At 37.1% G+C, this 17,724-nt stretch overlaps 1 protein-coding gene across 7 annotated transcripts in view; it reads left to right on the forward strand.

Annotated features, from left to right (window-relative positions):
- The window catches only part of enah (ENAH actin regulator), a 115,643-nt gene that overhangs the window by 76,533 nt on the left and 21,386 nt on the right, over nucleotides 1-17,724 (forward strand). For 6 of the 7 annotated variants that reach the window (XM_081378159.1, XM_081378154.1, XM_081378153.1 and 3 more), the window contains exon 4: nucleotides 8,216-8,288. In XM_081378159.1, the coding sequence (XP_081234285.1) occupies nucleotides 8,216-8,288 (73 nt within the window). Of the gene's footprint in view, nucleotides 1-22; nucleotides 220-8,215; nucleotides 8,289-17,724 lie in introns of those variants that run through there. The other variant, XM_081378156.1, reaches the window with a different exon arrangement.

The following is a 17,724-nucleotide window of genomic DNA, read 5'->3' on the forward strand; positions in this document are numbered from 1 at the left end:
TTTATATAGATTTATTCTTCGATTTTTCTTGTTGGAATCGGACTCAGGTAATACAACATTAGAGCTCAGTATCTCTACCACAACTCTCCCAGAGGGACTTGGTCTGGGTTCAGAGCGTCAGAGCAGAAAGGCAGGCCTGCAGGCACCTGTCCATCATGCCAGCCCCCAGAGTGTACCGCTTCCCGCAGAAGATCAGCCGCACTGAGATCATCTTGAGGAGTGAGTTTGCTGGGGAGGGAAGGGGCTTTAAGACTCCCAGCAGGGGCAGTCAGGTACTTTGCTGTGGTACAACTCTTTTCCAGGACTAAATTATGTCACTTTTGGGTTCAGACAAACCGTAATGTTCTTATGGTATGTAGTAAAATGGTTATGAATAAAGCTAAATATACCTTTTTTTAGATATGAAGACACATTTAACCTTTTTAAAAATCTGATCTTTGTAAAGGTCTGGATCAGTAGTTGTTATGCTGATGCTTGCTTGTCATATTCTGTCTTAGAAACAAGCATTATCTGTGTGAGCACCACAGCATGCAATATGTTGTTTGTTTATCATAATTATGGTTTGACTATTTAGCTTCATCAACACTTTAGCTACAGATTCTAAAGGTGTAGTGCTTGATTTAAAGTGCACCATTCGTAGATTCAACCAATTGCATGAGTTTGAGGGCAGGAATGATCAGTTTGTCTGACCAATGACATTTGGCAATCATTATTTTTTGCACTTCTGTTTGTTGCCACTAGTGGCGCAGATTTACTTAACCTTTAACGGTGCATTCAAGTCATGTCGGAAATATCTTATTTATGAGTTGAACACATATAAATGACAAAATTGTAATTATTAGAGATTTTGAGTTGGGGCATCAGTGAGCAAACATGTCAGATGCAATACAGCATCTGTATTAATGGTAAATTTGTTCAAATTAATGAAATGCTTTTTTAAAGGTCCCGTTCTATGCCCCTTTTCACAAGATGTAAAATAAGTCTCTGATGTCCCCAGAGTGTGTATGTGAAGTTTGAGCTCAAAATACCCAACAGATCATTTTTTACAGCATGTTTAAATTGACATTTTTTGGGGCTCAGAAAAACGACCTGTTTCAGTGTGTCCCCTTTAAATGCAAATGAGCTGCTGCTGGACGGCACAGGGGGCGGAGCTTCATGAGCTCGCGCTCAGTCTGTCAGGAAAAATTCATCTCACGGAATGATGATAATATCAGAAACTCTCAGTAACGGCGTTCATTTCGAGTCGGACAATAATGCCTACAGAGTCAGATTGCTGTATAGAGATGAAACAGGTATGGTTTAGTAGTTTAATTACGGTTATTATAACGTATTTGTCATCTGCTTGTAGGCTATGTATCCATTATTTATTAATAACCTACAAGTCTGCTGTCTGAATGATGATCAAACATGTACTGATGAGTTTAATAAAGTTTATTGTACATCACACAAAAGATGAAGCGTCAGTTTTACTTCAGAAAATCACCGTAAGAGCTGAGTAAACACAGTAGGCTAAGTTATAAGAAGTGCGCAAGTAACCAGTAGAGTTGAGGGAGCATTCCTGTGGGCGGAGGTTAGTCAAGAAACGGTTCTGGTGATGTCACTAATGCAGGATGTAGAGGGGTGTAGTCCAATCGAGCCGTTTTTTGTAGTCAACTTCTGTTAAATAAAATATCTCGCTTGGCATTGAACTTTGAGCTTTATAATTTTACAGATATTATTTATGCTCTAACAGCAACATTACACACTAACTAAAGTTTGAAACATGGAATCGCATGCAACGGGACCTTTAACAATAAAACTAAGTTGCACGTACAAAATACCACAGTATTGTGCAATTACGATAAAATATATAACGATTCATTTTACAGCACTTTCATCAATTGAATAGCATAAAACAAAAACACACCATTCTTTGCACTTTATTTGTTTATAATTTTGTAGATGTAGAGTTTTAAAATTCTCATTGAATTGCATGCAAGAAAGGTACATCGCCATCTAGCATATGTTCATAGCAATTTGCAAGTTTCCTCAAGCCATGACAGAAACTTAATTCTGGAATTGAATTTGTTGAATGTCAAACCAAAATACTTGTTAAGGTATGTTTATTGTGACAACTGACGGATTTCATCCGGTCAAACCACTTAACCTCTCCACACTTCTTTGCTGAGGTTAACAGCACAGCCATGCCAAGTTTATCACGGAAAACCATTAAATGTCTGAAACGGAACTGTTTTTCTCAGGGAAATGTGTGCTTATTTCAGTTCTGTTTGCTGAGTCAGTCTTTTCACTGTTACCCGCAATTCTCACATCTTGCTTATCCTGTAGGTTTTTCTCCATTTGATTTGCCTTTCCAAGATAATACAGTTTTCCAATGTCATATTATTTTTTCTCAGAAGTATAAATGACGTGTCTACACAATGTAACGAAGCTAGTTTGACGATAACCGTTATCTCAGCAAAAGTTGCATTGTATGGACTGCAATTTAACTGGATGTCTTTGGATAAAAGTCTGTCTTGTTAGCTTATTTCAGAAGTACTAAATATAATTGTTTACACTCTGCACTTGTTCAGTGGTGGGTTTGTTCTTATTTCATTTGGACTACAAATGGCAGAACTGTTTCCAAGCAGAGTTTCTTTTATTGGGAAACATTGCATCAAAAAGCCTCCCAGTGGTTTTGCAGCCCATTCCTGCCACTGCATTCATTTACCCTCCCCAGAGCTGAAGTGGGATCAGGTGATGCTATCTAGTATCTCTAGGGTAATGCAGAACACTGAAAACATCAACACCTTGTGCACAAAACAGCTGATCTAGGGCCAGTAGCATTACTAGTTAAAACAAAACACATAAAAACATAAACTCTTATTTTAGTTGTTTACTTTATTTTTATATTGGAGTCTTTTTTTTAATTCATATCTGTGTGGACATGATAGACTGTAAATATTTTGAGCAAGTTGTAATATGTAGAACCCAGTAACTTGTTTTTGTTTAGTTTTGTATGGTTTGGTTTTTGTTTGATTTTTACATTGGAGGTTATCATATCTATGTAGGCATGATAGAATGTGTTACTAGATGGACAAAGATTTTAAGCAAGTTGTAGTAAGTAGAATCTGGTAACCACTACTTCTATTTTTAGGTCACAGTCCCCCATGTCTTACCAGACTTGGAGCCCTGAGTAACGAGACTCGCCAAAACCATGACACTATATTCGTTATATGTCTGCAAACACACAGATAGTCTTGTTTGACGTCTTGAGCTTTCTACCACTGATACCGAAACCTTGATTCTGTATGCCTTGACATATAACATTTCTTTTGACTCATGTAAATTGCTTTAATAACATCACATTTAACCGGTTCACTGACCTGCTCAATATACGATCAGAATCAGTTTAGAGCTAGATGACTTATCGTTTGCTTCCTCGTCTTAAAATTATGCAGCCCTTGACTCTAATTTCCCATTTGCGGAACCACAACTGTGGAATTAATTGGAAGGCTTGTGCCCGTGTTGTGCGACTCATATGAGTGATAAGGGGATTTGTGTGTTGTATTTACAAGGTGACTGGGGCTGTGTGTCAGATGATGTTTGTTTTCCCCAAATGTTGCTGTAAAACATCGGAGGAGGAAAAAGTTGTCTTGTCTTTCAAGAACAGGTGGTGTATCAATCCTGGACTGATTGTCAAGCCTTTGGGCACAATTAATGGTGCTTGCTAAGGGTAATATCCCAATTATTATTGCTCATAATTAGGGATTTGAACGATCACTTCATGTAAATTTGTTGCTTCACTGTTTCTTCCATGTAAATTCATTTTTGGCCAGACCAACCATGAGCGCGGTGGGACATTTGTCAATCAGCTGCTTTCTGTTACTTTGTCACACCTAGGGCGTTTATGGGTTAATGTGACTGTTTGAATGTTAAAGAGATCTTAAGAGTTCAGCCAAAAATGTATGTTCTGTCACTTTTACGTACCCTCATTTTGTTCCAAATCTGTATGACTATTCTGTAGAACACAAAATATTTTTTTGGTCGATACAATGAAAGTCAATGGGGCCAGTGTTGTTTGGCATTTATTAATTTGTATTGTATGGACCAAAATAATCTTTAGAATATATGTTTTGCTCCACAGAAGGAAGTAACACAGGTTTTGAACGACACAATGACTAAACTATTCCTTTCACTGTAAGCTGAGCACTGTACAATCAATGTCTTGAAGTCATAGCCGAAATCGAAGCCTGATTTGGGTTTAGAAAATAATAAATAGTGCAACCCCCCCCCCCCCCCCTAAAATAAATAGTAGAAAATGAGATCATATATATAAGATTTATTGAGTCTAACCTAAAAAAGTTTGGGTTAGAAAATGATAAATAGTGCAAAAAAATAAACTCAAATAAATTGTAGAAAATGAGATCCTATATATAATACATATTGAGTATTTGTCTAACACTGTCTAACAGCGACACCATCAAGTTTCAGAGGAAAGTGTTTGTTTTTCCTCCCTTGAACTAATTGTGGTCCTAATGTGTGCTGTGAATTTTTACAGCTGATCCAACTCTGTGAAATGAAAGCTGCCCAGTTGCTATTAGTTGTTGATGACATCATCCGATAACTTGATTTCATGCCCATTATTTGATCCTGTGGCTTTTAAGACAAGCTATGTATCTCCCTGTCAGTGCTTAAAAAGACTTCCTGAGACACCTTTGATCCATCGTGTGGGAAAAAAAAAATTTCTTCACATTTTTCGGAAATGTTTATCTTAAATTGTATTTTGTAGGTAGCTCACTATACTGTAGGTTTCAGAGGCAGAGTCTCAGTCCTTCTGTATCTGCGTCTCTTGCTATCTTTTTCTCGAAAGGGTTAAGCCTACAAAAACATTCTTGTTTTTCTCCACCCACCTGATCGTAATAGTTGTGATGTGATTGTAACATTGACCGCTTTACCCTTCGCCCATCCAGGCATGAATAATTGATCAGGTCCGGAAAGTGCAATAAGTGAACCACATCCTGCTCTGTGAACATTGTGGCAGAGCGTCTAGCTGCCAGCCTATTGGTCCGGTCTTATTTTACCACAGCAGTGTTTGCTTGGGAATAGCCAGAACAACATGCTGCTCTCTCTGAGATCTCATGGAGTCATTGATGGCAGTTTGGGAGCTGATGCGAACGGCTCTAGCGCACTTGTTACTAGTGCACCTAAAGACCAGGATGGACTTCTACAGTACATATGCTGTCAGAAGAGGCTCGGTGGTTCCCTCCTCTCATGTAGGTGCTATTCAGACTCTTTAGCTTTATGCTGGTCCATTTAATAAGAAGAAACTTAAACGGAGTTGATGTTTGAGTATGATCTTTGGTTTCACTGTCTATTTTTTTGATACATTTTATTTTAAAATTTTGTTGTAAGCTAAATGGTGCAAAATGCAAATACACTGATGCAATTTAATTATGCATCCAATAATAATAAAACATTTAGTTGTTCTTTTTATAATTAATAACATTATAAAATGAAAAATAACATTATTATTATTACAAATTACATACATTATGTAAAATTTTGGATTTGAATTGTATTATTTTATTTGTGCATGTTTGTAGAGTAGGAAGTACATTGGAGGTTATGCTATCAGTGTGTCATCTAATAGCAGTACATTACTAAACTGGCTTGAAAGAGGATCAGTTCATATTAAGGCTGACACTGAGTGCTTTTGGACCCGAGCCAACCTTTAAAGTGCTCAGATTGGCCCGGTTAAATGGGCCAAGTATGCTTGCCTTTGTGTCAGTGTTTCAAATGGCAGTCATTGCACTTAGAAATCCCCATAAAGTGGCCATAATAACCAATCAAGTTAATATTTGTACAATTTGACCTTAGTCTCTGGAGTGGCTAAATCTGCTGACTCATTAGATTTCTTTTTGGCTTTGATAATTTGTGATTAGCTCAACACATTTTAATAGTAATGTTTGTTTCTGTTTCAAGGAAGGGAGAGAAATGGAGGGTGCTTGCTTATATAACAGGGCCTTTTCATACACATTAAGGCTGGCGTAGGTGTGTTTTATGTGTTAAAGACAAAGAACATTTGGGAACGGAATTTGTAGAGTGGGTTACACAAACATGGAAGATCAGGAACGTTTGGCTTTCTTAAAGGGGGGCACGTAATGTTAGATTAGATTTGACAGATGACTTCATTACTGCTTGGCTTGTCCAGATGGCTCAGCTCTAATGTCATGTTTTTTTATGGAGTCTTGTTCTGTAAGGAGAATTCTACATTCAGACTTGTTTAATCCAATTAACATGTTCTGCAAGCCATTTTTTTCTGGTTATGGTAAAGTTTAATTTAGTTACTCGATGTGCATTGCATGCCATGATCTGCTTTGCTCCAACTTGAATATTGATTAAAAAAAAGGAATTCATCCCAAGACAGATGTTGTTTTATATGTTATGTTTTATGTTAAATGTTGTTTTGCTGTTTTATGGTGTTTTGTTTTGTTTCTAATGTTATGTTTTATAAATGTTGTGTTATGGTTTTGTTATTTTTTTTTTATTTTTTATTTTTTTTTCATATAAAATGTTTTATGTTTTGTTTTTTGGTGATTTATGTTTTTTGATGTTTGTTTTATGTTTGAAGTTTTATGTTTTGTTTTTGTTAATTTATGTTTTGTTTTGATGTTTGAAGTTTTATGTTTTGTTATTTTGTTTTATTATTTTTTGTTATTTTATGTTTGTATGTTATGTTGAGTTTTTTATTTTTTTGTGTTTGTTTAATGTTATGTTTGATGTTTTGATGTGTTTTATGTTTATTTTGTTATGTTAGCGTGCTTTTTTATTTTTTTATTATTTTTTTTAATTTATTGTGGTGTAAGCCTTTTCAGATATTCCCTGCAAAACGTGTAAAAACTAAACAAATTGTTAACTGCTCTTCCTTTGTCGGACAGAAGGTTTGAAACCTGATATATGGACCAGACCTTTTGCTATGTAGTCAACAGTTTGACTATGTGGCTATTTAGACTACCTTCCCCCACTAAAATGATCAAACAAACACAGGTTAAACAGGTGAAAGGATAAAAAAGCTTTTGTTTTTGCAATGCCATGCTGTGAGAAGCAAATAAACAGGAAATGGTGGAGGGCATATGTAGTCTGGTAATGAGCAGAGAGAGCGTTTCCTCTAGACTCTATAAACAGACCTCTCTTACCTGCACAATGCTGTATTGATCGATCAGTCAATCGTGTCATGGCAGAGACCTGTCCTGTGTTTGTGCTAAGCTTTCATTCCAACCCCTGCCTCCCTGCGCTCTCAAATCCAACCTGGCAAAAGTAACAGGGCCACTTTACCCAAGATCAAGGGTAGATCTTGGTTTTCCATCTGCATGATATATTCCCGGCATGCGCTCATCATTCAGTCTTTCTTTCTGGGGCTGGCACTGATAATACAGTTATACATGTTAATCAAATCACAAAATAAAACCATACATCCTCTGATGTAAAGTTGCTATTTTAATCGCTCATTAGCTTTGTCTGTAGCCTTTTCTGATTTTTACATTTTATTTGGGTAAATGTCTTTTTAAATATTAGTTTTATTTTAGATTTTCTTGTAAGAAATGTATAAATATAATTTTAACAATAATAATGATATTAAAATAATGACGATATTAAAATAATGACATTTTATTTATAATTAATTTTAATATTAATATAAATAACATACTATAATAATATGTTAATATGGTTGTTTTTCATTTTTATTTATTTTAAATGTACATTTTATTGTTTGGTATGGTTTTACGGTTATGCATTTGCTTTCATTTCTAACAAAGTTGAAATCTTCAGACAAGGATGATATAGTGTAACATTTTGTTTAGTTAAAGTGACAAATATGTCACTTCAACTGCATTTTTAGCATTTCGAATGCCCCCTTAAGTAATTCGTCCAGACTCTGACTCTTGCCACCAGTTTTTAATGCACAGTGGCTTGAACTACTGCTGATGGTTCTTTTTACAGATAATCTTTTCCCCTTTCCCTGATATATAATGTCCTAATTAACTCTTGCTGTCCAACTTAGCAAGATCGATGCGCCAGCGCTCCATGTTACTCTCTCTCTCTCGCTCTAAAACCTTGTCTTCTGTTACTCTTTTGGGGCCTGTCCAGTGCACTTTACATTATTGATCAGATTTAAATGTCCTTAATGCTTTACCATAAGTTTTCAAAACTGATGCTTAATTCTCTCTTTCCACAGGCCCCCAGTTGCCAAGACAGACCCCTCAGGTGCAGAATGGCCCTTCGCCAGAGGAGCTGGAGGTGCAGAGAAGGTAAATACCAATGTTAAAGACACTGACTGCAGTTAACAGTACAAATAGGTCTTGTTGTGGTCCATTCAGCTTAAATCAATCAAAAAGCCTGCAGATGAGATTCAAATGAGATATGTTCATCATTTAAAGTTGTGATAAGGAAATTATATGTTTCAAGGGTCTTATTTGTTTTCCCAATACCAATAGAAACGTGATCTTGAGCTTTGTTGTGTATTTGCCAAAATGTTTTTTTAAGGTGTGAAATTAGTTTTAGTGGGGAAAATGGATTAGTACACCTTAAAAGTCTTAAACACAAAACAACTTCCACCTTATGGGCGAACATGTGCACTCATAGATGTGCACTCACCGAGTTGACATCTGCATGTGTGAATGTGAGAATATGAACCAGGTGAACCCTCACACTGCAGAATCAAACACAGATAGTGTTGCAATGTAATGTTAATGTCTGTTGGACTAAGTTCAGTTAAATCACCACTTTGAAGCTCTGAATTCGCTTTTTCATGAGCGTGTTTTTATCAAGAATTCTGTGGACTTCAAAGGCTGTTACTCACCCAGGTCTTGTTAATGAAAAGCTTTTCTGCAATGAGTTCCCAAAGGAAGCAGCAGTCAAGGTTGAGGCTGCTTGACTGGAATATACATGCTCAAAGCTCACAGCCTCCTTGACAGATGTTTTTCTTTCTACTTTTTTCTTCAATAATACCATACTATTGATGAAACTTTTGCATCCTTATTAGATTTTATTGCAGTAAGGCTTAAAATGTTACCATATAACACAAGAGGCAGTGTTATATGATGTGTAGTCATGTTAACTCTTTCTCTGACAGTGTTTTTGAAAAATGTTGCCAGCCACCGCCAGCATTTTTAATCCTTTTCACAAAGGTTTCATGGCCCCTAGAATAATTTGTTGTGTGAAAATTTGAATATGCAATATATCAAAAGAACAGACCCTCTGCTTTTAAACAACAACAAAAAAGTTTAATTCTAGCTTCATGCATTCCTTTTTATCAACACCCCCCAAAGCTTCACAATCCAATACCTCATCCTGGGTCAACTTTTCATTTTTTATTTATATGCTGTTTAATATTGATGATCGCGTTATTTTGCATATGCATCTGTTTACATATGATATCGTTTATTTCTGCTTCTTTTTCGCCTGTGTTTTGATCAGGAGATTCAGTACTCTTTCAGAAGTTGCGTAATAGCGCCCCCCCCCACCGTATAACAGTGTAAACACGGAAAGCAGGAAATTTCCATCAATGGCTGGCAAGCATTGTCTCATAAATCAGTCCCTCCAGTTTTTCGCGATTCCGCGATCGCTGAATACAACGCAAAATCAACAAAATGTCGCATTTTTTTGCGATCCTACTATACTTATCCTTACTATAAGTAACTGGTTGCCTTCTGCAGCTCATGACCCCTCAACTCAGGATTTACACACAGTTCTACAGTATAAATTACTACACCTGCTGTTAATATTTACATAGGTCAGGTAGAAAAATTGCCCATAGGTTGTTTTAAAAGTTAATTTGATGAGAATTTGATTAGACCAAAATAAACAAGCTTAAGCTTTATGCATTTTGTTTGTGATTTGTGTCATGTATGACTATTGTGCATCTGACATAATACTATTATGGTAAATGTGATGTCATAATTATAAAATATAGAAATCACAATTTTTTTCACAAATTTCTGGAAATTACCACCACAAAATCAGTCATTTTGATCGCAAAAATCACACACAAAAATCGTGAAATCCTGGAGGGACTGATAAATGATGGAAATTTCTATCAATGGCGGGAAAGAGTTAAGTGCTGTTGTTAGACATGACATTTTATATCTATTATTATATAATGAAAAAGGGTCATAGGATTTAAGAGGGTAAGTAGCAGTCAGGCACTGTTAATTAAATGCCTTTGATTAACTGATCATCAGCAAGCATGCCCATCTCTATAAAACCAGAAGTTTTGGCAGTTTGCTGTTCTAGAGCATTCAGGTACACACAATGCCAAGGAGGAAAGGCATCAGTAATAATCTTAGAGAAGCAATTGTTGCTGCCCCCAACCTGGGAAGTGTTATACGGCCATTTCCAAACAATTAAAGACCATCATTCTACAGTGAGGAAGATTATTCACAAGTGGAAAACATTTAAGACAGTTGCCAATCTTCCCAGGAGTGGACGTCCCAGCAAATTCATCCCAAGGTCAGACCGTGCAGTGCTCAGAGAAATTGCAAAAAACCCAAGTACTAGACCTCATACTCTACAGGCCTCAATTTCAAAATGTTAAGTTTCTTGACAGTACAATTAGAAAAAGCATGGCATGTTTGGAAGGGTTGCCAAGAGAAAACTGCTTCTCTCTAAAAAGAACATGGCCGCATGGCTTAGATTTACAAAGTTGCTTCTGAACAAAGCACAAGACTTCTGAAACAATGTCCTTTGGACAGACAAGACCAAAGTGGATATTTTTGGCCATGTTTTAGCGCAAACCAAACATAGCATATCAGCACAAGCACCTCATACCATCTGTCAAGCACTGTGGTGAGGAGTGATGATTTGGGCTTGTTTTGTAGCCACAGGACCTGGGCACCTTGCAGTCATTGAGTCAACCATGATTTCTTCTGTATACCAAAGTATTCTAGAGTCGCTAAAGCTTGGCCCGAAATTGGGTAATGCGACAGGACAATGATCCCAAGCACACCAGCAAATCTACAACAGAATGGCTGAAACGAAATCAAGGTGTTGCCAGTCAAAGTCCAGTCAATGTCCAGACCTCAACCAGACTGAAATTCTGTGGCGGGACCTTAAGAGAGCTGTGCATAAATAAATGCCCACAAACCTCAAAGCAAAAGGAGAGGCAAAAATTCCTTCAGAATGATCTGAGAGACTGATAAAGTCATACAGAAAATGATTACATCAAGTTATTGCTGTTAGAAGTGGCTCTACAAGCAGTCGAATCATTAGGTATACGTTGTTTGTCACCCATGGCTTCTCCATTTTGGGTTTATTTTTGTTAAATAAATAATGACAAAGTGTATGTCGTGTTGTTGTTCATCTGAGATTGTATTTACCTAATTTTAAGACCTGCTAACTACCAGATGATTTATATATATATTTATATATAATATGTATGTATATTGTGTGTGTGTGTGTGTGTGTGTGTGTGTGTGTGTGTGTGTGTATATTTGTATACATACAGTATACACATTTTAGATGAACAACAACACCTGATATATTACACTGTGTCGTTATTTATTTAACAAAAATAAAGCCACAATGGAGAAGCCATGGGTGACAAACTAAGTGCATTTAGTGTGTGATTTCATTTTTATTAATACAGTGTGCCTCTGTGGCTTTTGTGGGTGCATTAGCAGAAAATTATTACAAAGGGGCAGAAAGATTATGAATGACTTAATGAAAGTTATTATCCTTTGCTTTGATGGAGAGTAGGGAAATATCTTCTATAGTTCTGTTACATGAGTGGTTCTCCATCAGTAATGTATCATTCCATGAGACGTACCCAGAGGAGTCTGAGGCGCTCTGTAGAATACTGAACATGATCTCAGTCTTTTGATGGTGACTCAGCATTGGTCATGTCCTACTTCTTTGCTACAGAAGAGATGTCAAATTTTCACAGGCTTTATCTGCAGAGCCCCTGCAGCCTGTGAAAACATTAACTATTGGTGTATTCCCTGCGTGCTGTAAGCCATTGGATACCGTTGCGCGTCCTGCATAACAAACATTGTTTGGCTGCCTTTTTCGCTCCAGACAAACATGCTCCACAGCATAGTGAAGAGCCTGAGGAGTGTACATGGATTCAGTACACTGCACACACAATACTGATTTGTAATCATCTGTGTCAAGTGTTCACATGGCTGTGTTTTTGAGTTTATTAAAATAGTGTGGGACGGACAGTGCTTGCACTCTTGATAGATGCTGTGGAGTGTTTAATAGCTCTGGCCTTCCCTTCAAAACTATTGGCTATTTTTCAAAAAATAATGTTCCGTGAAGTGATTTTTCTCTGTTTTGTATTCTAGTTATAGTCGAGGTCACAGAGTCTTTGTAAACTGTGTGAATTTATATTGCAAATAAAATGAACCGATTTCTGTCATAAAATGTTCTATAATGTATTCACAGATTTACCATAGGGTGCCCCAAGACCCCAATTTCAGCATAAGTTGTGATAGAACTTAGACCCCAGTTTAAGCATAAATGCTTTCATGCTAGAGAAAGTGTTGGGTCAGATTAAAATAAGCTGGAAATATAGTGACTTGGAGTGCTAAAAAGCATGATGGAACCCAGTGTTCAGCATTATTTGTATGTAATAATACATATTTGTTTATATAAGATTTATTCATATTTTGAATTTTGATTTTTCAACAAATTTTTTTTTTATTCTTCTATGTAGCTTTAAAAAAAAATTATTTCAGCATTTAAATTGATTTTAATAGTTTTAGTTAACAATAACAATACTGGATCCATCTCTTTGAAATTACCATTGTTCAAGGAATGCTAATATAATACCATTTTTATTTATTCATAATTTTTATTCCACTTTTTTGGGTGCACAGAATTCACAATTCGATTTTGATTCTCAACTCTCACTTTATTTCAGATTGATTTGTGTATATATTTCATTGTCTATTTGACTGACATATAAGAGAAATGGGATAAGTTCACTTTTCAAGTTCAAGTTCACTTTATTTATATAGTACATTTACAACAGCCACTAGGCAGACCAGTTCTGTAAAGTGCTTTACAGAACAACCAAAAAAATTATAAATGCACGCTCCCCTCTACGCTTGAGTCTAACACGAGGGACTACCAGCAGAGCCTGGTTGTAGGATCTTAGGCTTCTGGACTAAGGATGAACAAGTTCAGAGAGATAGGCAGGAGCTAGGTTATGTAGAGATTTAAAAGCAAAGAGTAGTATTTTAAAATCTATTCTCTGTCGAACCGGCAGCCAGTGTAGAGATTTGAGAATCGGAGAGATGTGGTCATATTTGCGACACTTATGTAGAAGTCTGGCCGCAGCATTTTGGACTAACTGAAGACGAGCAATTTGAGAACTTGATATACCGCAATATAAGGAATTGCAGTAATCTAGCCGAGATGTTATAAATGCATGAACAGACATTTCCAGAGTTTTTGGAGTGAGAAAGCCATTGATTTTAGACAGACGAAGTTGGTAGAAACTGGAACTGATTACGGATTAAATGTGTTTGTCTAATTTTAAAGGCTGGTCAACAAGAACACCTCAGTTCAGCACTCCTGGGGATTTAAAAGCCGATAGACTCTCTAAATCAGGGCTTATACACTGAGAATTTTCATTTGGGCCGAAAACAATGACCTCAGTCTTGTCTTCATTTAGAGAGAGGAAATTTTGGGCTAGCCATGCTTTAACCTCCTCTAAGCGTAGCAGAAGAGAATTTATCGCTACAGGGTTCTTTATCTTGATTGGAATATACGTTTATTTTAAGTTTAATTTTGGGGTAAACTATCCCTTTTATATGAAGTTGAAACTATCATTCATACATTCTAACATATTTTGTTCGTCAGCCAGGTTTTGTAATGTACATATAGGGCCCTATCTTACACCCGGCGCAATGCAGCGCCAAGCGCGACGCAAGTGTTTTTTTGCTAGTTTCAGTCCGACCCAGTTATCATTTTCACGTCCTGCGCCACGTTGTTTAAATAGCAAATGCATTTGCACCCATTTGTGCGCCCATGGGCATGCTGGTCTGAAAACGAGGTGTGTTCTGGCTCATTGTTGGCGCGTTGCTATTTTGAGGCAACAGAATATGTTGCCAATATATGTAGGCAACAAACGCAATTTTTTTTTATTTATTTAATGAGCGTGTTAGTAATGTGCGCCTATAGGCGGGTCCACAACGCGCGTACACTCTGCTTATTAAACACACAGGGACGCACAGCAGCACACAAACATGCCAAATATTTAAAATAAAAGGATTACAATGTAAAATGTTATTATTGTGTACATAAAGATATGGTGGAATCCGGCTTGTCCCGTAGATGATCTCCTTGCGCACTTTTACCTCGCGCACGAGCAGTTCCGTTTGCGCTCTGGAGACGGCTTCTGTCTTTTATCAAATTCCGTCATGTAAATAGCGAATATGCCATGGCGCGAGCGCAACTGGCATTTAAAGGGAATTGGAGATGAGACTCTGATTGGTTTAACGCACGTAAATCCCAAAACACGCCCATTACTCATTATGAGAATAGGGACAACCCTTTTAGACCATGCCTGGCGCGCCAACCATTTTTCCCGTCGTTAAACTGGCAAAAGTGGATTCGGACACGCCCTAAGTGAACTTGCGCCGTGCGCTTTAGACCATGCGCTTAGATCGTTAAAATAGGGCCCATAGTGGAAATGCTCCATATAAGGATATTTTCCTCTGTCTGTGAAAGATCAGCCAGAAAGTGAAGGGCTCATATTCTCTGAAAGAATGTCTTTGAGTGCGTGTAATGGAGTTGGCCTGCTGCCGCCCACCCGGCCGGCCGTGGCGTGCCGGCCCATAGCCATATTTAGCTATTGCAGTCAATGGAACCGGGTGCATGCTTACGGTCTGATGTCATCTCATGATGCAAACCTGATACAATGCGGCTGAGGAGAGCAGAAGAAAGGAATGAGAAGCAGGTTACTCACAGTCATTTATAAACAGCCGTCAGGACATCTGCATATTGTCAGATGATGAATTAGTAGTGCTGTCAGACAGACCAGAGGACTCTGGTGGTGTGAATGAGATTTGTCAAAAGGCTGCTTAGGTCACTATATTATAAGTGTCACCTACTAGCATGCTATAGTTTTTTTAGATTTCTCTGAACAGTCACCTTGAAAAAGTCACCACTAAAGACCGCCTTTAAATGATGCATGAGTGTGAAGAAATTGTTGTTGCATAATATCCTAATACTCAGTGTAACAAATATATTGACGCAATGACAGAAAAGTGCAGTTTGGAACTTAAAATATAGACTTGAAGAGGATTTGTCACTCAGTCTTCTGTGGTTTCACATCTAAATTCTCTTAGTATGAGTCAGTGTCAAGTGTCCATTTTTATTTGTGCAAAAGAACCACTATGTTTGAGGCCTAGAATGTTTGTTCCTACAGCAATTTTTTAGCTTCTATTTTTGTCTTTTAATTTTGTGGAGTGTTTTAGTACACACATGCTTTGAATTAGAGGCTTGAGCATTTTTGTAAACCTCACAATGAAATGATGACAAGAAAATTCTCGCACGACCTCAAAAATGGTGCATTTATACCCTTTTTGGTCGAAGTGCATGCCGTCCCTTGTACTTAAACATGCTACTTGTGTGTCCCTTTCATGCTGCGAAAAATTAATATTTAGTGGTGTCTCTCGTCACCAGAACATACGGAGTAGTTTCCAATGGATGACGTGTATAAATATCTTGTAGTTTTTAGCTTTTTTTTTTTTTTCTCCTAGCTGTTTTAACTCCATCTTCACTCCAGCAGGACCGCAGTGACATGTGGGTCGACTCGTGTTCTGTGAGCCAAAAATATACTGTATTAGTATTTGATTAAAAAGACATGAAGTGGCATAATGGGAGGATAAAAATAGCCAGAAGGACGCTGATACAGGTTTGCTGCTCTGCCGGCTTTCAGCACATCTGTCAGGTGGAGACACAAAAGCCCATTTTCCCAACCGTATCCCGCTAGCAGGGAGTGATTGGAGCCACCACCTCATTAACAGACTGATGGCATCATTTAAAGCTGATCATCATAATCATCGCCACTTCTTCACACTTCAGCACAATAATGCTCCCAGATCGCTCGGCAGCCACGTCCGGATGTCTGTCATCTCTTTATGAATGACCCTTCATCTACAGAAAGCCCTCATCCTGCTTTCTGAGCTCCTTCGGGATGTGCTGCACCGCCCTCTCTGCTCAGAGATGTTCTTCCTTCTTTATAGGGGAGAATCAGAGAGCCCAAATCTGTCGAAATTTTGGAGGAAGCCTTGCAAAAGAGACCATATGGCTTAGCTTGGACACAGCCAACGTTAACCAAATTGCTGGGCCTTTCCAGGAGAGAGGGGAATTGCACTTGCCGAAAAGACTTCAGTATGGTGCTCATTCTGCTTACTTTCTCACAATGGTCTGGCATTGTTTAATCAATGTTGGCCTCTTTTCTACATTTAATTATTTAATTTTTTTAAGATTGCAGTAATTTTCCCTGTCTTTTGGACTACTTTTGCATAATTATTATAATTTTCTTCTATATCACCAATCTTCATACATGAATTTGGTGTTTTCAAGTTGGAAACGATATACATAACTCTTCACATTACATCTTTATGCATTTTAATGAGTCTTTTTTTATTTGTTTTAGTAAAATAGCTGAAAATCCTTGCTGGAAATCCAAGCTGCATTTGCTTAAAGCCATACTGCGTACGATAATAAAACTTGCTTTCATAGATTGTATATAACTGTATTTGAATAGAAGTGTATTTTTGTGTTACTATACTAACAGATTTTTTCACTTTATACTCAAAACAAGAAAAAAAAAATCTTCCAGTGCACAGTAAGACAAGATAAGTTTGTATTCAAGGATAGTTCACCCCAAAATGAAAATGTTGTCATCATTTACTCACCCTCAAATTGTCCCAAACCTGTAAGTTTATTTCTTTTGCCGAACACAAAAGAAGGTATTTTAAAGAATGTTGGTAACCTGACAGTTGATGGGCCCCATTGACTTCCATAGTATTTTTTTTCCTGCTATGGAAGTCAGTGGCTACCGTCAACTGTTTGATTACCAACATTCTTTAAAATATCTTCATTTGTGTTCAACAGAAGAAATAAATTCATACGGGGTTGGAACAATTTGAGGGTGAGTAAGTACTGACAAAAAGATACATTTTCTGAAGATAATGAAGATAAATGTAAGGTTATCTTGTTTCAAAAATTGTTAAATATTTTTACTGGAAAATTAAACAAAAATACGTAATTTTTTATTTTTATTTTTTTTTGCAGTGTAATGCGATGACTTAATGAGCACCACTGTTATTATACTTATAATATATACAGATATTTTTTAATGATAAAAAAAAAATCCTGCATCTCCTTTTTTCTGTATTTTGCATTGTATTATCACCCTGTTTTAAAATCCAATGAAGTCATCCTGCCTTTAGAATCTGTTGTAGTAAGTTGTTGGAAGACATTCTGAATCAGGCTGTGAGCCGCCTACACTCCCTTAGCTACTGTTTCCTTGGTAACTGATGTCAGGAACGGAGACGCCAATAAATGGATCTGCTGCATGTTTCCCATCTTTCAAGCTCTTATTCCATGCTCAAGAAGGGGGTGTTTGAGAGGGAAAAAGTAAGCAAATTTTGCATTGCTTGTCATGGTTCCTATATTCAAAATGCTCTAGACTGCAGTAAAATTACTCTAAACTAGTGCAGATTCCAA

This window comes from Scardinius erythrophthalmus (genome assembly GCF_964197995.2).
Source record: "Scardinius erythrophthalmus genome assembly, chromosome: 11".
NCBI classification, from domain to species: Eukaryota; Metazoa; Chordata; class Actinopteri; order Cypriniformes; family Leuciscidae; genus Scardinius; species Scardinius erythrophthalmus.